General features: G+C 41.2%; 1 protein-coding gene across 3 annotated transcripts in view; it reads left to right on the top strand.

Moving 5' to 3' along the window:
- The window catches only part of RTEL1 (regulator of telomere elongation helicase 1), a 46,915-nt gene that overhangs the window by 16,890 nt on the left and 7,734 nt on the right, over positions 1-22,291 (top strand). Inside the window, exons 17-33 of one of the 3 annotated variants that reach the window (XM_039719467.1) lie at positions 1,094-1,226; positions 1,540-1,653; positions 3,042-3,082; positions 3,867-3,952; positions 4,759-4,836; positions 5,524-5,601; positions 6,762-6,905; positions 7,651-7,766; positions 9,117-9,240; positions 10,430-10,583; positions 12,154-12,308; positions 14,302-14,397; positions 15,012-15,077; positions 15,583-15,787; positions 17,000-17,137; positions 18,945-19,061; positions 20,822-21,064. In XM_039719467.1, the coding sequence (XP_039575401.1) occupies positions 1,094-1,226; positions 1,540-1,653; positions 3,042-3,082; positions 3,867-3,952; positions 4,759-4,836; positions 5,524-5,601; positions 6,762-6,905; positions 7,651-7,766; positions 9,117-9,240; positions 10,430-10,583; positions 12,154-12,308; positions 14,302-14,397; positions 15,012-15,077; positions 15,583-15,787; positions 17,000-17,137; positions 18,945-19,061; positions 20,822-21,064 (2,088 nt within the window). Of the gene's footprint in view, positions 1-1,093; positions 1,227-1,539; positions 1,654-3,041; positions 3,083-3,866; positions 3,953-4,758; positions 4,837-5,523; positions 5,602-6,761; positions 6,906-7,650; positions 7,767-9,116; positions 9,241-10,429; positions 10,584-12,153; positions 12,309-14,301; positions 14,398-15,011; positions 15,078-15,579; positions 15,788-16,999; positions 17,138-18,944; positions 19,062-20,821; positions 21,065-22,291 lie in introns of all 3 variants that reach the window. The other 2 variants (XM_039719469.1, XM_039719468.1) reach the window with 2 other exon arrangements.

Raw genomic sequence — 22,291 nt, 5'->3', positions numbered from 1 at the left:
GGGCTGGTCTCCTTTTCCAGGCCATCCCACATCAGCCCAGTTTGGTTTCGTGCTGGGATTTCTTGGGTTCCTGGCTGAGTGATTTTGTTCTTGTCTGTAGATACTCACTGGCTTGTCCAAACTAATTTGCACCAATTGTTAGTGTGAGTTAGAAAGATAGGGAATTTGCTGAATTTTGGAATGTGAGTCTTCTAGAAGTTAGGCATTGTCTGGATGTGTGTGTCCACATGAGATGGAAGGGTAAAACTTTTAGCTAAATGTTCACTTGTAATTCTAAGCAGTGACTCACTGGGCAAGTATTAGTGGGGATTTCCTGAAAGCAACAGCTTTTTCTTTTGGAAATGAAGGCTTTGATTGACGTGTGTAAATTTCAAAGAAATGCACATGATATCTGGGTGAGAGATATTTATTTTTATTACTGAAACTAAGCACGAAAAGCAGAATCAGAAACAGAAACAAAAGCTGATGTTTCATTTGGCCGCTCTTGTTCTTGACATGGATATTTTTTTAATTCCCGTGTGCCTGTGTCTCTGACAAGCTGATGCAGCTTTCAGCAAGCTTGAGCTGAGCAATGAAAGAAATTGCTGATGTGATTTATTTTTCTTAATATTCTTTCTGTTGATAACATATTTTTCAGAGTCACACACTAAAATATATATATATGTGTGTGTATATCTATATATGTATATATATGTGTGTACATATATATGTATGTCACCACATCCCACAAAAGATTTGAGCAGAAATTGAAACGTTTGGGAGATGACTCTGGGGAAAATGGGGAGTTCAGGTGAAAGATTTATAGCCTATATAGTTATAATGGAAATTCCTCATAGAGAAGGGATTATTTTTTCAAGCCAGTGCAAGGTTGGACATACATTCTTATTAGATTATGAGGAAGCAGTGATGTTTTAATTAAAAGTCATTAAATCTGGGAAAAACCAAAGCAGGACATACCATACATCAGGAATTTTAAGTTTGGATGGTGTCTGGTTTACTCTCAGAAGTTCAGGTGCAATGTGCCATGTGCTGGTCATAGTCTAGTTTTTCCACTTTGACTGATTTCTTAGTGTTTTCTCTTTATTTAATGCAGGGAAGACTTTAAGCTATTGGTGTTTCAGCCCTGGGTACAGCATGCACGAGCTCGTCCGGCAGGGAGTCAGGACAATCATCCTCACCAGTGGGACCCTCTCCCCCCTCTCATCATTTACAATGGAAATGCAGATGTGAGTACCTGCATGTGGGAACACTGCCATTCCTGACAAATGCAGTCTGCTCTGGTTTTGTCTCAGGATTTTAAAGGGTTCTGTTTGCCCAGAGAAGCTGTGGCTGCCCCATCCCTGGGAGTGTCCAAGGCCAGGCTGGATGGGGCTTGGAGCAGCCTGGGATAGTGGAAGGTGTCTCTGCCCATGGCAGGAGGTGGAATGAGATGAGCTTTAAGGTTTCTTCCAACCAAACCATTCTATGATTCTATGGTTCTGGAACTGGTAGGGAATCATATAATGGGTATGACTGGGATCTTCCTCTTTTTTTCTCCAGCCCTTTTCCTGTTTGCCTGGAGAATCCTCATGTGATTGATAAACACCAGCTCTGGGTTGGGATCATTCCAAAGGGACCTGATGGAACTGTGCTTACTTCCACCTATGAAAGAAGGTAATGAACTTCCATGTGGAATCCTGCTTTGAAGTTTAGGATTCTAGTGTTTTGGGGTTCCATTAACAGGAGTACGCTAGCTAAGTAAGGGATCTCTAGCGGTTTTCTTGGATAAATGTTGAATAACAACACCTTTAACCACTCCTGCTGAAGGTCTGGAGGGGATCAGGTACCAAGGCACTGATAGTCCTTGATGGCCCTGACCAGCCTCAGCTGGGACCTTCACCCACAACCACCCCCCAGGAGCTGCACTAAACCCTATCCAATTTTTTTTTCTTGCTGAAGGCTTAATTGACTTGAACCATGACTGGCCTTTGCAATAACTATTTTTACATTTAAAGCATGTCACCATGCCCAGCCTCTCTTTCACCTCTGGGTTGTCTTCTTAAGGAAAACATGTCCTAATATTTGTCAAGCTTTTCATCATCATTTTTCTTACTCATCTGGTCTTCCATCACTTTGTCTCTTTCTATCTGTTGTTCAGAGTTGGCAGTGCTTCTGCTGCCAGCAAAGGCCAAATGTTCCATAGAAGTGGAAAGGGACTCAGCAATTGTAATGGATTTCTACAGAGAAGTCATAATCTGGAAAACCCTCAGACTGCATTTCTCATTTTCAGAAGTTTTAGTGTGCCGTTTCAGTGTATTTCTGTTGAAGATGCTGTCTTTTAAAGAAGTAAGGTTGGGGTTTCCACCCCTCCAGGGCTTTAGAACATGGGGACTTTTTGAAGGAAAGGGATTCATTGTGTTCACTCTATTTTGACAACATCTCTGTGTTGATACTGGTATTTGTATGTCTTATAAAGGTATATATGTTAGGTTTTTTCCCTGCATATATAAATTTTCTGGGAAGACAGTACACAAAAGTACAGGGCACTAAAATAAAAGGAACACAGAGGCATGAGAGAACAGGGGAGTTTTCAGTCAGGTCCGGAAGAACGTAAATATGGCTCATTGGAGAGCAGGACTTCTTCAGCCAAAGACGAAGTGATTTACTAAATAATAACCATAGTAACCAAACCCTGCAGCAACACCACACCTAATTCATAAATTATTACTTTAAATCATTGTAATGTTAGTCAGGCTTGGCAGACTTCCTGGCAGAACTCTCACGTGTGTTGCTACTCACATGGTGCTCATTTTTACCTGTGCATTTTGAATTATTGAAGCTTTGATCATCTTCAGCGCTATTAATAAGAATATTTCATAGTATTAATAAAATGTAGTCAAGGTATTATTAATTCTTGCCCTTAGTGTTGGTGCTTGCCACAGGAGGGAGAGCAACTGGGAGTCTGGAAATGTTATTTTAGATGAATGTCAAAGGAAGTCAGTGTGGATGAAAAACATAGTAAAGGAAATGCAGTGGTGTTATTTGATTTTTCTTCTTTGTAGGTTTTCAGAGGATTATTTATCTTCTCTGGGGAAAACAATTGGTAAGTGAAGTGTGTGGATTTCAGAAATGGGTTCGTGCCCAGGATTTTTGGAAATTTAGAAAGGGCAATGCTAAAGAAGATACAGTAAGAGAAAGGTAAAGAATTACAGTGCATAGCTTGCTGCTGTCAGGTTTTCTGTGTTTCTGCTTGCTCAAGGCAGCTGACTGCTGCAATAACACACAAAATTGAGTCCCTGGCTTCATATTTCTGAGTCTGGACTTCATTTTTATTGTCAGGAGTTTGTGTTTGGATCAAAAATGTGATTCCTAAACACTGTCAGAAAGTAGCTCAAACCAGGAAATCAATACCCAGAGATGATGCAGCCAAGGATGAGCAGAGTGATTGAGGATCACAGGAAATCAGTGAAATTTTTTGTGATATTTTAAACTGTGTCAAGCCTGCCTGAAGACAGCATTTATTGTTTTGGTAATGTTTTATAAATGTAATAGAATTACAAAGTCATAACACATAAGGACAGAATAAAAGAAGATCATCTGTGTAGCTTGGCTAACATGATTGAAAAGAATCTGTTAAATCTAGAAATGCTTGAAGAATGTGGAGGAGAAATGAAAACTAGTTTCACTTCTGTGTTAAAGCTTACACTTTGACAAGATGGTCAAATTATTTTAAGAAATGGAACAACTTCTAATACAAAATCATTCATGTCAAGAAAGTAGAAAATACTTTGGAAGGAGGCCATGGTGTTGCTTTTCCTCTGCAGTCCATGTTCTCCATCCCAGGGTGAAAATGCCCTCAGCTGCACACTTGTGTTCTCTCCCTGCAGGTAACCTTGTGAGAGTTGTGCCACATGGGCTGTTGGTGTTCTTCCCATCGTATCCTGTCATGGATAAGAGCCTGGAATATTGGAGAGTATGTTCATTGCTCTGCTCTACCTAGGTGGTTTGGTTGCTTACATCAGGAAGCTTGTAGTAACTCCATTTAAGCATGTTAATTAAAAACCTTCTAGTGGAAGTGATCACTGCTCATGGCAGGGGGTTGGAACTAGATGATTATTAAGGTGCCTTCCAACCCAAAACATTCTGGGATTCTATGAAAAATTCTTTGTTAATTAGTAAATGATAAAATCTGGAATGTAAAATCTCAGGTAAGGCTTCTTTTATTTTGATCACAGTGTACTGAAGTGCAGTGCTGCAGAAACCAAACCCAAAAGAATCTTAATATATTATTCCATCTGATATCACATTTAGTTCACTAAACCTTTCTTTATTAAACCTCTGAATTAGAATTGATCTCTGTGTTTCAACACATGGGGGAAAAAATCCCAATATGAGCGTTTCTCCTTTAATTTGTAACCATTGCAACTGTTACTTCTGGTACTTCTGTGCTCCTGAGTTGAATGGCCCTGGTGAGATTTGCTGGAACAGTTCTGGTTTAAATGCTGCTTGAAAAAGCAGGAACAGAGGTTTGATGCTGTGGAGTAGGACTGGGAGATGAGTGCTGGAACTTTCCCATCTGCCTGATGTCTGAGGTGCACCAACTGCAAGGAATCACTGCTCATGCTCTCAGGGGGTTGCATGTTTCTGCTTCCATCTCTTCCTGTGATTGGCAGGAGAGGAGCAGGCTGTGATGGGGAAGTGTAGTGACCATTTCTGAGCATTCCTATTGTGGTGTGAGCACGCTTGGCGTTTCTGACCTGCTCCTTCTCTGTCCAACAGGAGCATGATTTTGCCAAAAGAATAGAAGACGTGAAGCCGATGTTTGTGGAACCCAGGAACAAAGGAAGCTTTTCAGAGGTTGATTATTTGCATTACATACCTCTATCATTTTCAGAAACTGTTTCTATGTTTAATGACCTTGTCTAAGGTGGGTTTGGGTGTGAAACACCCCAGTTTTTGGCCTAGGGTGAAAGTAAAACTCTGACAGCTACTTTGAAGTGTAGTTTTCCTGTGCATCCTTCTTTTCCTCTCTTGTCTGGCCATGCAGGGTTCAGCCTTCATTTAAATCTGGTGATGTAACAGCAGCTAACATACACAAGTGCTGAGTAATCGAGCTGGTGGAAAGCTGTCACTTCAGTAGTCAGCATTTGTGAATGTTCTGTATGACTTTTCCTCCCAGCTCATCCTGCTTTGGATGTTTAAGAGTTATGCAGTGTCATCCTATTTATTTATAGCCATTCTGTTTGCTTCTTGGAATAATTACTATCTAATAATTGCTTTCCTGTTTTGTCTATTTTGCTTAACGATCTGCAGAAACACAGGATGGTCCATCTTATCAGAAGTATCTGAATTTTTTCACGCTTACCCAAATGTGTTCTGGATTTCACAGGGATATAAGGATTTTGCTGAGAAAATGGCTTCTCACACTTGCAACTAGTTAAAAGTAAAGACAATTATACTAACAGTTTAGATCTTAGTGTACAAGACAAATTTAGTTAGTACAAGGTAATACCATTCTTCCTCTTAAACTTGTTTATATTTTAGGTTATTGATGCCTACTATGATAAAGTCGCCTGTCCTAAGTCCAATGGAGCTGCTTTTTTGGCAGTGTGTCGGGGCAAGGTAGTGTAACTGAGAATTTGTTTCATCTGAGATCAGATTATCTAATTGATAGGAAAAAAACTTCATTTTGGATTTAAATACATTTCTTATTATTTGACTGTAATTGTATCTGGGGAAAAAATAAGTGCTCTAAAGCTTTTCCAAAATTATGTCGCATTTCTGTATGATTCACACATTTTGATATCTCTGAAGTGGATGAGCATCATACTTGCATTTCATGCTGGCTGCTCACTGAAAACATAACTCATTAGATGAGAACAGCTGTTCTGGAGAACTGTAATGAAACAAGTTAAAACAACACTGCTGCAAACCAAACATACTGCTTAGCTTTGAAACACTTGCTTTATTAATTTCCTGTTCTCTGGACACATTTGATGGCCTTTCCTTTGCATCTTCCAGTGCTGGTAAATTGACTTATGTTTATCAGTGGAAATATTGGTGAAATTCCTCTTAGAGCCTTTTTGCTGATGTTTACTGTGTACCAGGAGAAGATACAACTTCTTTTGCAACTTTGGTCCCAGTCTCCAAAGAGGCTGTTGGAGTCAAGAAAAGATGTAGCTCTCTCAAATCTCATTGCTGAGATTTGGAGAATTGATTCAGGTGAAAAACAAAACAGCTTTTTTTTTTCCTTGATTATTTTTTTTCAGTCCGTTCAACTTTATTCATTTCACAAAGTGATTTGCTAGCACAGTGAGCATGTACAGGGGACATGAGTGACAGATACTTGATGGGATGTCAACAGCACAGCTGCTGAACATGGCACTATAGTCTGGTGAATCTGATGGCTTTCTGTTATTGCTTTGAAGTGATTCTGTTAATTTTTACTGTCAGAAGGTTTGCTATGTTGTTATGTCTTTTCAACAACCCAGGGTGTGGACTGTTTACATAAAGGTGTTGACATGTTCTCAATACAGCTGATGTTATCCAGGAACATGACAGCCATTAACAGGGTTGGCTGAGCTGTGCTTTGGCAGGGGAAAAAACCAAGTTTAAACTCCTGGTAAAAAAAATAAATCTAGTTGAAATTATTCATTGACACTACTGATAAACTACACTTGGCTAGGGAGTTAATTGAATGGAGAAAAAGGGCCAACAACTGCTGAATTGCTCTGAAATGTCACTGAAAACTCCATTGAGGATGGAAAACTCTGTCCCTGCAGGCCAGTGAAGGCTTGGACTTTGCAGACATAAATGGACGAGGAGTCATCATTACTGGGCTTCCATTTCCCCCTCGTATGGAGCCCAGAGTTATTTTAAAGATGCAATTCCTGGATGAGATGAGGAGAAGTGGTGCAGGTGCACAGGTAAGACTGGGCAGCTTCTCACTTTTGGCTGTTTGTATGCTTTTGTCATTGGTTCTCCCTCTTGTCCCAGTTGGTTTTGGGTTTTGTTATCCTCTCAGCCTCATGGGACCATGAATATCAAAAATTCAAACCGCCTTGGGAATTTGTCACAAATTCCACCTTTTTTTAATAGTGTTGAGGGTTCCAAAATCTGGCACAGTCTTAAATATAGGGCCCAATAAAATTGTAATTAAAGTTTATAAAATCTTTGTATGTGTGTTACCCATCTCTCATTCTCAGGGATGTTTTTCATCCAGAGAGAGCATGGGCAGGAAGAATGGCCTGTGCTGGCTGTTTTGGGAATTATTGTGTTGGAAGTGTGGTGGTGTGTGTTGGGTTGTTTGGGTTTGGTGTTCTATTGCTTCAGGCACAAGAATGAATGACATTACAATTTAGTCTGTTCTGCAGGTCTTAAAGAATATGGTGAGTCTGTTGTACTTCCAAGGCTCTGAGTGCACCATATAGGAAATACCTTCTCCAGCTGGACATTGCTGCTTGAGTTTTCTGTGCTCTGGAAATCAGGTGTGACTTTTGAGTCCACCTGTCTTTGGTTTTCCTCAGGTCTTTGAGATTTGTCAGTACATCTGGTTGATATTACCCAACATCTGTGCTTCACTTTTTATTTCTTTAGGAAAAGAAATAATGACTGTACAGCACAGAGAATACATTTTAAGTGGTAAATAATGTTAATTCTTCCCTCTTGCAGTATCTGTCTGGGCGTGAGTGGTACAGTCAGCAAGCGTCCCGGGCTGTCAACCAGGCCATCGGCCGGGTCATCAGGCACCGCCAGGACTACGGGGCCATCTTCCTGTGTGACCACAGGTAAACCCCAGCCCACTGAACCCCAGAATGTTTGGGGTTGGAAGGAACCTTAAAGCTCATCTCATTCCAACCCCCTGCCAAGGGCAGGGACACCTTCCACCACCCCAAGCCCTGTCCAACCTGGCCTTGAGCACTTTCAGGTTTGGGGCATCAATAGCTTTATATCCTAACATAAGTGCTGGTATTTTGAATATAAATGTGTTGACGCTGCCGTTTGGAAAAGTTCATAATAATAAAATTAATTTATATAACAGGGTATAGAAATATTGCACTACTTCAGGAAACTAACTGGATTGTTATCTTCTGCTCCCCATCTATGTAGTCTTGGAGCTGCAGAAGGAGGTTAATGGTTTTAATAGAAAATAAACCAATTTTTGGAATTCATGTTTGTAATACCACAGGAAATTATGTGACAACAACTTATGGTTTTGCCTTTTTTCCATCTTTCATTTGAGCTGGCAGTCAGTAACACTGCAGTGTTGAGAGAAGAATGGAAATGAGGACACATTATGTTACTGAAAAAATACTATTTATAGTCATATCCTATATTAACATTATACTGCATTAATATCCATTTCTGTAATGCTAATTAGTAGAATATATGTATTATAGGCAACAGGAGTTTAATTGATAGTACATGGAATCACTTTCTCCTGAGTGATGAGTGAGGCATCACCCCATTATATTTACTGCCCTGTTATGTCTTTATTTGTGTTGCTGCTCCTCTCTTGTACTTCTGGATAGTGTCTTGGTTTGAAAAGACAGGTGTCTGCTAAAAATGCAGTAGTACAAAACAACACTGACAGAATACAACCTGGCACCCTGTGGGTCAGGGTGGTCCCAGCAGTCCCATTAAATGGTGGCTCAGCCCTGCTGCAGTGACAGGTGTGGTTCTGTTGAAGCAGTGATCCTGCAGAAGGGAGTAGTTTTCCTCTGGAGATCCAGTGGTGGTGTAGATGGGTCTGGTCTTCCTCTGGGAATCCAGTGGGAGAAGGCTGCCTGTGGTGTTCCAAATCTCAGATTATATCCAGGTAGGAATGCTTGGCTCCTCCCCCTGGGTGGAGCATCTCACAGTGGGATGATGTAATTTTATCAATCATGCAGTGAGACTCAATGGCCCATGAACAGAAGATCTCCCTGGAGGGAGGATGGGTGGAAGAAATAAAGAAAACTGCCCCACCTGGCTTTAACAGAAGATAACTGCCCCATCTGGTTCTAACAGATGGCAACAGAATATGCACCCCCAGCCTCATCTTGCATTGCAACCTAGGACAGATAGTGATCTAGGGTTCTTGTAATTAATTTAGCCCAACTTGGCAAATAATTCTCAGGTTTTCCCATCCTGTCCAGGTTCACAACTTGTGATGTCAGGGGCAAACTGCCTTCGTGGGTCCGTCCCTACGTGAATGTTTACGACAACTTCGGGCACGCGGTCAGAAGTGTCTCCCTCTTCTTCCGTGTTGCTCAAGAAATTGTAAGTGTCTTTAAAAAAAAAAAAAAACACAAAATGAATAACCACTTTCCTGAATAGTGTTGGAAACGGGGAATGACAAACTAGGTGGGAGATGTGAGACAATCACAAATGATCTCAAATTGGAAGGGATGCTTAAGGATCACAGAGTCCAACTCTCTGCTCCTCACAAGCCTGTCCAACACGGAGTGACTTGCCACTTCTAAGCACTGGAAGATTTACTGGAAAGGAGGTATGCCTCATCTTTCCCCATGAGTGATCTGGGACAGGATGTTGTTCTTATGCTGGGCAACTCATTAAGTTAGATCACAAAAATAACTTCCTCTTCCAGTTCCTCCTAAATAAACATGTATTTATTGGCTTGTATGCAAATCCCGGAACTAATATTGGGATCTAGAAGCTTTCTGTCTCAGGGAGAGGTTATGTGTGTGGAAGGATCATACCCCAAAATTTAAATTGAAGCTGACTAGTAATAAAGAGTCATACAAACCATGAGTTGTTATTACAGTTCAACACTGGGTCATCTTTACTAAAACAGCTTCTCTATTAGTATGACGAAATTCATGTTGTCTGTAATAGTTCCTTGATTTAACAAGTAATATTGTAAAAAGGCTTCCTAATTCACTGGAGAAAGTCATAGCAAGAAATAGGATGGAAGCCAGAATTGGAAATTCTTTGCTCCCAAGACAGAGGTTAAGATTAAAATAAGCACTTAAAAATTTCATCTACAGACTTGAACAACTTCCCGGAAGATGCTTTAGCCAAATACAAGGCTAAATTTGTTGTTCAGGCTAATTAGTTACATATGTATGATGCTGCAGGACTTGATCTTTTCTGATCAGGAGTGACAGTTTTATGGTAAATCAAAACCACAACCCTATGTGCTTTGTCAGAAGGAGCTGTTTTTGCAGGGGTAGCATTAGAAAATGATTGTCCTTTAGCAGGTCATGATCCTTTTTCTGGTACCAGGTCACTTGGAGTCAAGCCTCCTTACTGCACTTCAGCTGTGTCACTTGGGAGCTGTTTGATCCTTTTTTTCAAAAGCTCATAAACCCAGAGTGTGCAACAGTCTTGCTAGCAAAGGTTATTTTGGGAAAAGGAGATGTCTTTGGATTGTTGCTGAGATATTTGGTCACAGATGGAGTGGAAAAGTGGCCTTTGCCTATTGTAACACTTTGTAAACTGCTTGCAGATGCCCCCACCCCTGCCTCAGTGCCCTCCTGGACATGCTGGTTCCCTAAGTGAAAGCAGTGCAGCACCATCTACTTCATCTGAGCAGATCCTCTCCCTGCAAAAAGCTAAAAACCTGGATGATCATGTTCCAAGCTTGAAGAGGAAAAGGAAAGGTAATGTTTGGGTCCTCACAGATGCACTTTTTTGTTTTAAGCTGAACCATGACAAGGAGGATCAAGAGGCTAGAAACTGGGAGAGAAAGCAAGGAGAGCTCAAAGACTGATGTAAAAGTCTGGTCAGAAGGGACACAGTTAAGCATTAGAAAATGGGGAGAAACAGTTGCAATTGCAGAGAAAAGAGGCAGATGGAGCCAGCAAAAGTGTCACACAGAGAAGGAGTTTTAGTGGCGTACCACAGATAGTTTGGAAAATAAGAATTAGAAGTCTTTCTGCCTAGCACTGGCTTCCATATGTCCTCATTCCATCCTGTTGTATAGATGACTCTTACTTAGTAAGCTAAGAAAACAAAGGACATGGGAACAAAACCATGTTTAAAATTTTCTGGGTACTATTGCTAAAGAATAAAGCATTTCTCATCTCAGATATTCTTTCAGCACTCTAGACTGATTGCTGGTTTGGAACAGAGCAGAGAAGTTTGTTTAAAATTGTGGTTCCTAATCAGTTATGAGTGAGGGTGAGTTCACATTGAGTTTAAGCCAGTTGCTACTGATAGGTAAGGCTTTATAAAGCCTGGCAGCAGCCAGTGTGATTGCTGGTTATTGTTCAAAGGGATTACTTTGACCACCACTTTCCCCCCCTCTCAGTTTAAACTGTGCTCTTTTTGCTCCTTCCTTTGATTTGGGTCCATCTTTTGTGCAGTTGCAGAGTGAGCAGTTGAGCTTTGCTGAGCCAGTTTATTTACTCTCCTTACACTTGACTGCCAGATCCATCTCAAAGGGTGGGCTGGAATGTGTGACTGGAGGTGAAGGGATAAATCTGCATTTCCTGTTTAATAGAGATTTTCAGTTGCATTGCATCAGCTGTAACGTCAAACTTCCCTGTAGTCATAGTGATCACAATGTACTCCCATTCTTATCAAAATAGTGACTTTCCTTAGTAACTGACTGTTGGAGTAATTTCACAAAGTAGTGGAAATACATTTTGAAGGTAATGCCTTACAGAAATATCAAACTGATACTAATTTAACCCTACTTACAGATCAAAATTCTTGTATTTGAAACCTGGATTCTGATTAGTGAGAATATGTAATTTGGGACCTTGGTGACTGTGTCTTATGGGTATTGATACTATAATAATTGCAAGCTCTAAAAAAACTTGCTCTGTTTAAAAGTAATAAATCGTGTTTTGTACCAAAATCTCTTAAAAAGTCTGGAACTCAGTTTTGGGAAAATCCATAAATCTAAAATAATTGAACACAGCTGCTGCAGGAGGACTTTTTCCAATTGATCCTAAGCCATTTTGGGGTTAAGTGACTTAAGGAAAAGTTTGAGAGCAGTCTGCCAGGTTGTGGTAACAAATGCTTAAGCAATTTTGGAAGTGATGTGTAACAGCAGTCGTCTTAATAAATTATATAATGCAATTTTGCAAGAGGTGGGAGATTATTTATTTCATCAACACATATTTGTGGGTTGCTTTATAAGATGGGGAGCTATCACTAAATCAAGGAAAACTTGGGGAGAACGTGGAACGTGAATTTGTCTCCTGTGTTCTGCTGTGATGGCAGGAAATGCAGATGGAGCACCCAGCCTGTGTGTGGAATATGAACAAGAGTTTGTCTCGCCCCGAAGAAAATGCCTTGGGCTCTTGGACGCCTTGGAGCGCAGTGAGAAGGGCAGTGAAGATGCAGAGGAGGAAACTGATCTGCCAGGAGAGGAAAAGGTAATGGCAAAATACTTCCTTATGAGTAAAAATTGCAGGCTCTAAAGCAAAATGGTTTTGGCATCCAGAGAACCAGCTCAACCCTCTTTCAAGAAAAGCTCTCTGTAATCAGCACCAGTAACTGCAGGCTCTCATAACTAAATTAGTCAAAGGGTTTCCTTGCCACTTTCATGTAGATGATCAACAGGCATGTGCTTGTTCTGTGCTCCAAGGCTGCTGACCAGAGATTCCTGGAAGTTAACCATACTTTCTGAGGAGCAAGGAGCTCTCAGAGAAGAGGTTTGTAAACATATGATCTGTCCTGGGTGGAGTCTGTGTCAGCTCTTGGTATGAGACTAGATACTGAATTCAAAAAAAGTGTGAGAGAGGGTTTATGGATTAGAAATTGCATTTTCACATGAAAATCTTTGATTTCACCCCAGAGAAAGAATGTTGCTGACTTGTGGAATATTTCATCTGAATCAAAAATCATCTATCACAAGATCAACAAAGCTGCTTCTGTGCTGTTAATTTTCTTTCCTCTTGGATTGGTATTTTTGATACATCAGTGATTCAGCTGTGTTCTTGCTTTCCCAAAATCCCAGCTTGCAGCAGTTGGAGAGGTGGCTGCCTTTACTTGGCTGGAGTATTTTACTGCTGGCTTGCAAACCCATTCAGCAGTGCCTATTGCACCATTCTTAAGTACTTTCCTCAGGGGAAGAATGCCTGAGGTAAAATGTGTAAATGTAGGAGTGTCTGGGGAATATCTGAGTAGGCCCAAGGACATGAATGGAGACACGTACAGAGCAGAGGGAATATACAAAGGGCAGCAAATATTTAAATTGTGTGCAGCCAAATGGGAAATGGGCTCTGTCACCCATTGGGTGACCATGACATTGACACCAAAACTTGTTCTTTGGAAAGCCTGGCACATTCCCAGGGACTTTGGTAACTCAGCTACAGAATATTCCAACACAGCTGCAGTGCTTTTGGCAGAGCTCAGCATTTCCCAGAGTCGTGTAAGCTGATAGACCCAACAGCTTGACAGTTGCTCAGGTCTACTTCCTATTTTTGTATTTGGCATTGCTGCTTGTCTGAGAGCTCTGGGGTCACCCTGTGCTGCTCTCAAATTGGTGACCTGGTCCCAGCAGTCTGGTGAGTGTAGTCCTGAGACAGGCAGTGGCTCTCAGGCAGCCAGCTTTCACTCTGAGTCCAGCACTGAGCACTGGATTTGGACTGAGGATGGGGTTGGTGTCATTTCCCGTCTTCACCATCCAGCATAGTATCTGTGTTATCATTTTTCCTTTAATCAAAGTTACACTGCACTCTTGATACCTAAATAGTGAAAGTTTAGCTGCTCTCAATCTGAAAGAATTTGCTTTGTCACCTCAAAAATTCACTGTACAAGTAATAATTTCCCAATCCATTTGAGTATTAACAGTTCCCCATAATCAGATTTCTTTGTCAGTTAACACCTCATGTCTAGGAAGTCTTACTTATTTCTGCTGAATCATGCTTTTCAAGGTGCTGCCTTTACATAGCACAGGACTAAAAAAATGGTTTTGATAATTTTTCTGATTTACTGCATATATCTTAAATATTTGACTTGCTGCCTATATTCCAATTCTTCACTCCCTTAGGTACAGGGAGTTCCAGGCAGGAAAGTGGAGTGTGAACCACTGGTTACACACAGTCTGTGTACACTCTCAGGCTGCCCTGGAACAGTCTGCTGTGAGTCCAGCTTTGCTTAGCCAGGAATTTGCACCCTCAAGACCAACTTTGTGTTTAATTTCTTGTAGTTTGGTCTCTGTGAGTTGTCCAGTAAATTTCTACCCTTTAGACACAGGTATGTGCCTAGGCTCTGGTACAGTAATTTAGGTTGACTTGTTTTATTTTCTTGATTGGTGTCAAAACTGGGTTACCAGGTTTTACTGCTGGAAATACCTAAATTAAACAGGCAATAACTCTGAAAAGAATTTTTTGTACCTTACTTGCTTTCTTTTCATCTTCACAGGCACATCGGCTGTCCACACTTTCCCTTCAGTATGAGAAGAGATTAACAGATGAGCAGAAAGGAGGAAGGAAGAAAATAAAGCTAGTCAGCAATACAGTATGTGTTTCCCTGTGTCTGTGCCATGCTTTTGATTTATAGATTGCTTCAATTTGAATTGGAAATTGCCAGGCAGACAGATAAATGATGCTAGAACAAGTGTGTTTTTTCTCCAAATTGGAAATATTCATCAGTGCACATCTGAAAGCTGTTTGTCATGCTCTTTCCCAAATCCACACATCCCAGACCAAATCAACCACAGGTCCACAGAGGGTGGTAGGTGAAAAGAATTGTTTTCTGACACTGATTGCTTTGTGAACAATTTGACCTGGGTGGTGGTTAGTTTCATTCTTTTTGATTAAAATGGAATAGTTCAGTTGGCAGGGACCTACAATGATCAGCAAGTCCAGCTGCTTTGGTAGAGCCTCAGATGGTTGAACTGACCAGTTTGGGGTAAGGGGTCACATCCTACCCCCATGAGGTGGGTCCTGGTTATGAGTTAACTCTGCAGCTGTGCATTACTGTTTTGTCCTGTCTCCGAACCCAGTTAACTCATTATGCAGCTAATTGCTTAAGTCACAATAAATTCAGGAGAATTCCCTGGGTGATGTGAGTGCCAGTAGTTGTCCAAGGTGCTGTCCTAACTGGATGTTCCTGTCTGTCAATCTGCCAAGCACCTGGCAAATGAAACTCATCCCGAAGCTGATAACATCCAAGAGAAGATAGAAGGAAGAGAACAGGTTCATGCAAAAGGCTGTGTTTGCAGTTTGTTGCTATCTGATGTCATGATGAGTCAGCTCAGCCTCCAGTTTTGGAATAAATACAATTTTATTAACCCTTCTCCTAAGAATAGACTTGTGCAATGATACTTGGCTGCCTTCTCTAGGAATTTTTCCTGCAACTGTCTGTTTTGTCAGTGAGCAAGGTGAATAATGCATGAATTACGGGGGTGACTGCCATAACTACACCTAACTCCTGAAGCTGTCTGTTTTGTCAGTGAGCAAGGTGAATAATGCATGAATTACAGGGGTGACTGCCATAACTACACCCCGTTAGGTGAAAACCTCCGTGGTCTAGGGGAGAGGGTGGCACTGCTGGGTGGGCCACTGCACTGAGTGACCTTAGAGGACTTCTCCAACCTCAGCGATTCTATGATTCCTTCCATTATCCTATGCATTGCTTCCACCTGGAATTAACCCCTCACGTGCTGCCTTTGACTGAGGGGCGTTTCCTGCCTTGCAGCAGGAGCGGAGAGCGGAGCCGGCGGAGCCCAAGAAGGCGCGAGCCACGTTTTACATCGCCACTGTCAAGGACACCCTGAGCCAGCAGAACTATGAGCTCTTCTCCAAGGCTCTGCAGCAGTACAAGAAGACAGATGACTTCCATGCCATGCTGTCCCAGATGAGCTCCCTCTTTGTGGAGGATGAAAAAAAGCACGTCTTGCTGCGAGGTATTTTCAGAGTGTTTGTACATCCCTGGTGTATTTGTAGATGTGGCTTTCATCTTTTCAACAGGCTTGGGTACTTCAGAAATGTTTTAGATGTGAAGTACAGCTCAATTAAGATGATTCATCCCTTTATATTCCCAGATAACGCAGAAGATTCTCATCAATCTGATTATCATGTGTTAGCTCACATCTTGACTAGAAGAAAATAATATTCCATGGAAGTTTGTGTTATTTTAAGCTTTGTCTAAAAGTCCAGTGACTTATTCCTGGTAGTTTAGGAGATTGCAAGTGTGATTGTGTGAGTTGGAGAGATGCCTTCATAAGGGTTTGGTGCTAAGGCAGCAAATAGACAGAATATAGAGAGAAATTTTCTGTTTAGATAATTGTGAGTATAAAACAAAGGATCTGGGCAAACATGGATAGTTATTGCATTGGCTGGTTTTTATTGCCTTTTAACAACTGTACTGATAGGAACTGAATTCCCACCAAGATTTATTCTAGTTTAACAGTATTTTCTGTGTAATTTTTCCTTTCCTTCTCAGCTTGTGAACAAAAGGACAGATTTTTCTGTGACTTTTTCATTAATTGAAATAATAAATGCATAGTTCTGCATCTTGTAAATAGTTTCAGGGAAATTCTAAGGTTAAAGAATGGGAAGCTCAGTCACTTGGTTTCCCAATTTGCTATGATCTTCATAAATAAGAAAATATTTGATCATCAAATCAAGGTTTAAGTCTAGTTTTGAAAACTATCAGGCACCTGAAACCTAAAGTTGTTTTAATGTTTAGGGTTCTGGTTGGCCAGCATTTTGTGGTGAATAAGCAACATGAGGTGTAGAGTTAACAGTTCATCAGTTATTTGAAGTATCAGCCTAGCAGTTACTTGGATCTCATGGTTTCTGAGGCACCTCAAGGGCTGCTTCACTGAGAGGTCACTTACTTTATATTTACTGTGAAAAAATAAGGCTTTACCTGCTGGTGGTAATATTGCTCAATGTTTGCATGGTAGCTGACCTTTGTGTAATTTGTAAGTGTGCTTATTGTATAAATATTAGATAAAAGCATTTAGATTTTAATTTATTTAGTTGCACCTTTTTATCTAACCTTGAAGTTCCGCTGTTGTAGCTTTCGGTAGCATTTTATTGCCTGTTGTGGATTGATTTTTTTTCTTTCTTTCTTTCTTTTTTTCTCCCTTTTTCCCTCTCTCTGATGCAAGATTTTTACCAGTTTGTCCGACCCCAGCATAAAAAGCAGTTTGATGAAGCGTGCTGCAATCTGACTGGAGTGGGCTGTGGCTACAAACCTGAGCACAGCCTCCCACGGGAGGAGAGGGAGATCCTGGCCAAGAGAATGGGTGAGAGCTTGCTTCAGTTGTAGCACTTGAAGGACAAATGTCCTTGTTCACCCAGTCATAGGGCAGGATGTGTCTGAGATGTAGAAATGCAAGGAAGATCAAGTTAGGCAATACTGAGCTAAGTCTCTGCTCTCCATGATCCTCTTGCCTTCCCTTGAGCTGTGCAGATGCCTGAGCTTTGGTTGCTGCAGAGTTGGTAATGATGTCATTTTGTTTCAAAAGGGGATTTTACTGATCTGCTTAAATCATTTACTCTGGGAAATTAAACAACCTTGTCTGTGTGTTCTTTGCTGCCCACATAGTGCCAGCAGAATTGTGACTAGAGGGTGATTGTGTCCTCACAGAACTTGTCAAATATGTGAAATCCTGGAGCAGTAAGGTTCTGAAAAAGTGGGGTTCTGAAAGTTCTGAAAAAATTCTGAAAAGCTCATCATCAGAGAAATAAATCTGTGTAGAATCCCAGACTGGTTTGGGTTAAAAGGAACTTTAAAACTCATCCAGTTGCTCCAAGCCCCATCCTGTCAGGTCACAAGGGTAGATCCAGCAAGAAGCAGTTTTGATTGTTTCTTTAATAGCGAGTGTTCAGACAGTATTAGACTGCTGAATCATAGTTGCTGTTGGGTTTGTGCTGTCCTCAGTATGTTCTGAGGGTGACTGATAACCTAAAATGGTGTCTGGGAAAGTATTTTAATGGTTTTTGGGGTGAATGCTCCCTGAGTATAGGTTGTAGCTGAAGCCAAATTCCTTTTTTTTTTCTTTTTGCTTTTCTTTTAATGACCTAAAACCAGAGGTCTTCTGGGTTAAACCAGTTGAAAGGTGAAAGCCCTGAGAGAGGGAGCAAAGTTGGCACCTCAGCCTAAGCTGGGGGCTGTGGTGGTCTGAAAAGCCAGTTGGAAAGGGTTAGACACCATTGGGCCAGTCATGCTGAAATGGCCAATCCCAAAACTCTCATATGAGCTTAGTGCCAAAGGCTGAAGCCCTTTAAGCACTCGCCCATGCTTTAAATTAGTTTAAAATTTGCAACATGGACCCACATAACCCGTTTATTACAATTAAATGCCCATTTTATCTTTGCTGCCTACCACCAAAAGCAAACATCAAGTCAAATGGACTGTTTAAAACATAATCCTCTCTGCAGTGGTATTTATTTTGGTGCTACAAAAGTGTATAGTTAGTGCTTCATTTTTTAAATTATTAATTGTCATGTTTCTCTTTATCTTTTCTTTCTAACGAAAAAAGGCTGATGTGTAGTGTTGCATTTTAGTTAAATGGTTTGCTCTGTCTCACCCCTCCAAAATCAAAATGTACAGTTTATTCCAAGCTGTGATCCTCCCCTGAAGTCTCATGTATCTGTAATCCCATTGGCCCCAGTCTTATTCTGCACCCACTTTGAATGTCCCTCTGAAGCTGTGTGAGGGGGACCAGATTCTCTGTTGGCCCCTCTGTCCCCCTCCCTCCCCCTTTCCCCTTCCCCCTCAGTAACCATGCTGCTCCCAGGGGTGAGACCCCCCCAATAGACCCTCATCTGATCAGCATCCTCAAAAGCCATGTGGAGTCTCCTTGTGTTCCTGCTGCTGCCACCAAACTCACAGCTTAGGGGACCCTCCAGGGACTCCCCAGGGACCCCCTCCTTCACACGAGCTCCAACACCATCCAACCTGGCCTCGGACTCTTCCAGGGATGGGGCAGCCTCAGCTTCTGTGGGCTGCTCAGATGTTTTCAGCACAGGATGGCATACATTGAAATGCACCATTCCATGTTCACTCTTCCCTAAATTCACTGCTAATGGACTGGTTTCATTTAACAGAGGAAAAACAGAGCCAGCAGAAAAGTACATTCTCCAAGGCCTCGTGTGCTCAGCTGAACCCAGGGCTCCACCTGAACCAAGGAGGATCCCACTTGGCAACAGGACTGAATAGTGCAGGTACCCTCCATGTTCAATAAAAACCAGTCTATTCTGCTTTATTTCATCACTGACTGGAAGTTCTCCTGGGGCAAACCAATGTTCTTTATGCTTGCCTGGCACAGTGGATCACTCTCTGTAGGTGGGAGCGATGGTAATTCAAAATTTTCAGCAAGGATTGTGCAAAACAAAACACAAAAGTCAATAAATTAAATCAAGGTGGATGTGAAAGAAACCAGCTGAAGGCAGACATTTTTACTAGAGGCTGAGCTGGGAAAAGTGGGGGTTGAGCACTGGTCTGCTGGGCTTCCTGTTTGTGCAGGGTTCATGAAAGGGAGCCAGTTGAGGAGTGTGAGTTAAGATTACCTCAGTCTGAATTCAGGTATGAAGAAACTGTTTCATTTTGTTCTTGGTGTGATGTGTACACTCCCTCTGTGGACAGCCTGTTTTCTTCTGCAGAAACAGAGAGTACGAAGTGTAATCTCTGTGTGCGTCCCTCTAATCTCACTCTGTCTAGTATTTATCTTCAAGCTCATGGGCTCATTTATTATTTAATTATGGGTTTTCCTGAGAACAGCTGGGAATTCTTTGAGTTTCTCACAAGGAAATGAGTAGGATCATTGGACAGCTTAGAAGTCTTTCTTTAGAGGACAAAGAATAGTCAAATGCTAATCCTTTCTTTAAAAAAACAAGCCAGTTGCCTGGAAGGCTTTAAGTACTTTTAGTGTGTGAAGCCATACTGTTTCTTTTGATTTCTTTTCCCATTTTCTTTTCTATTTTGAGGATACTTGAATAAAGCAGAATCTTTAGTAATTATCTTGTCCTGAAACCATTAGAATGGTTTCACAGAAACTTGTTTCCACAAAAAGTAATTGAGAAAATAATAGGAGTAAATGGATGTGTTATTTCTATTCCTTCTTAAGAAAAGAATGCTTCTGTGGAAATATAAGAAAGCTCTAGATATGCAATGAATACTGATTATAAAATGCACACCCAAGTTTTTTCCCCTTCCAGCAAATTGAATGAAGTCTGTGTTTTGAAACCTAATTATCTTTATCACCCAATAAAGAACTTTTAAAGATCCAGATATCAAAATATATGGCAGGTTAATTTAAATAAGTTTCTTATCATATCCTTCATTCATATTTGCATGCTTGTGATATGCAAACCAGAACTTTCTTCTCTAAAAGATACCAGAAATGAGAGAATAGTATTGTAAATAAAGTTCACTTGGCATTTAGCAAGCTGCTCCTACCTTTTGCAGGCTTCCTACATGGCTCTTGTGCTCTCTTGAGTGTTTTTTTTCAGGTTAGATAGTATTTTTGGACATAGTTTTCCTGTTAGGAAACACACACCCCACCCCTTGTCTGCTCTTATTACTAAGGGGTGAGAAATCTGAACTTTAAAATTACCCATTTCAGGCCAGCAATGGTGGTTTACCCATCTGTTTAAGATGCTTTTACTCCTTCAAAACCTGATTTACTGTGGACCTCCATGCCCCTTTTCCTCATTCCCTAGTGACCTTCTGACACATTTCTCCATTTAAAACGACCAAGTAGCTCCAGCAGATGCTAAAAGTGATCCCCAGAATAATTTTGCTCTGTTGCCATTTCCAGGAGCAGGTCTGGCCATGCCACAGGGAGGTGTATGGCTGGGCAGGTGGGGTTGGCTTCACCACTTTGAAATAGTTCAGGAATTCCCTCCAGAAGGAGGGAGAAATGGATATGATGGAGTGACCTGTCTGTTCCTAAAGCCCTGCTCATGCTTTCTTTGTCTCCCAGGGCAGAATGCCAGTGCAGCTCCAAGCAAAGAGGCTGAAAAGGCTCCAGGCTCCAGGAGAGAGCATCACCAGGCCCTCAGGACTGCCTATCTCAGTGATGTGCAGAGAGCTTTGGACAAAAGCAGCTACAGCCAGTTCTACCAGGCTCTGCTGGCTTACAAGAAGACAGATAATTACGATGCCATGGTGTCAGTGATAGCAGCCCTCACCACTGAGAGGCCACAGGACTTTCATCTCCTACAAAGTAAGGGGTTTTTAAAAATCACTCTTACTTATTTGAAAGGAAGGTGTGGGTGCTGTGATCTCATGTGAGGTCTCACCTTTTGGTTTAGCTACCCAGATCAGTGGAGCAGCAGAACAATGTGTTCAATAAATGCCATCAGAGAGCAAAATATGTCAAGGTTATAAAATGTTATCTCTGTTCAGGTAGAAATTGTCCATTAAAAACCTTACACGACACCTCAGTAATTGCAGTCCTAACCTTCATCCCACCAAACTGTTTTTTCTCCTCAATTACTACAAATGCTCTTTAGAAAGGACAGTGCTGACTATTGAACTGACCTAATTTTATTCCCATGACCAGTGATTGCTGTAGTGGTGCTGAGTTCTTAGATCCCTTCCAGGTTTCAGGATAAGCAGGCTTTTGATTTACTATTCTTCTACAGAGCTTTAGCTGAAAATATTTCTGGAACTGTAACATAATTTATTTTCTCAGAAATGATTTGTTTTATTTTCCTTTCATGGATTTAGTGATGGAAGGGTTTAGGGAGCTACAGGTTTTTAAAATTTGAAATTCTACTTAATTGTTTGAAAGAAGAAGAAGAAGAAGAGGCATTATATGCTGATCATGACTGCCTCAATGGTAATATCTTGTGTGATGTGACACCTCAGTTTCACCTTCTCCCATGTCTCTGAGGTGACTCTTCTGCTGGAAATGATGCATTCAGTGTATGCTGGGAAATGCTGATGGAATTTTGTTTGTTATCTTAAGCAGATAACAATAAATATTCCACTGACCTTGAACAGATACCACAGTCTGCAAGCTGTGAGTGAATACCCTTATCCTGGTGTGGTAACTAGTTGGATTAGTCTTGGCAAAGTGGAGAGTGGGAGAAAATGAGCTGTGTGACACCGTGAGTCATAACCTCCCCCTGAGCACTCTTTCACAGTCTGTCTCTACTGAGCAAATGGTTTGCCCTCAGAGGACCTTGTTGTTGAATTGTCTGTGCTTGGCAGTAAGTCATAATTGGGGTTTTTTAAAATTTCTCTGTGTGTGTGTGTTGTGAATCCTTGTCAACCAAATAGTAAAAAGAAATTTCCTTCCTGAGACTCTCTGGATATCTCTGTGTGTATACCTGATGTTCTTAGATCACTTGTCAGGTGAAGTGCTGAGGCGGGTGTTTATTCTGAGCTGTACAGACTGGAAGAATTTCAAGACAAATTGAGATTATTTTCAATACTAAATACTCAT

Source organism: Passer montanus, unplaced genomic scaffold (genome assembly GCF_014805655.1).
Source record: "Passer montanus isolate IOZ18808 unplaced genomic scaffold, ASM1480565v1 scaffold41, whole genome shotgun sequence".
NCBI classification, from domain to species: domain Eukaryota; kingdom Metazoa; phylum Chordata; class Aves; order Passeriformes; family Passeridae; genus Passer; species Passer montanus.
Note: the sequence above shows the minus strand (reverse complement) of the source record. Positions and strands in the feature narration are given on the sequence as shown.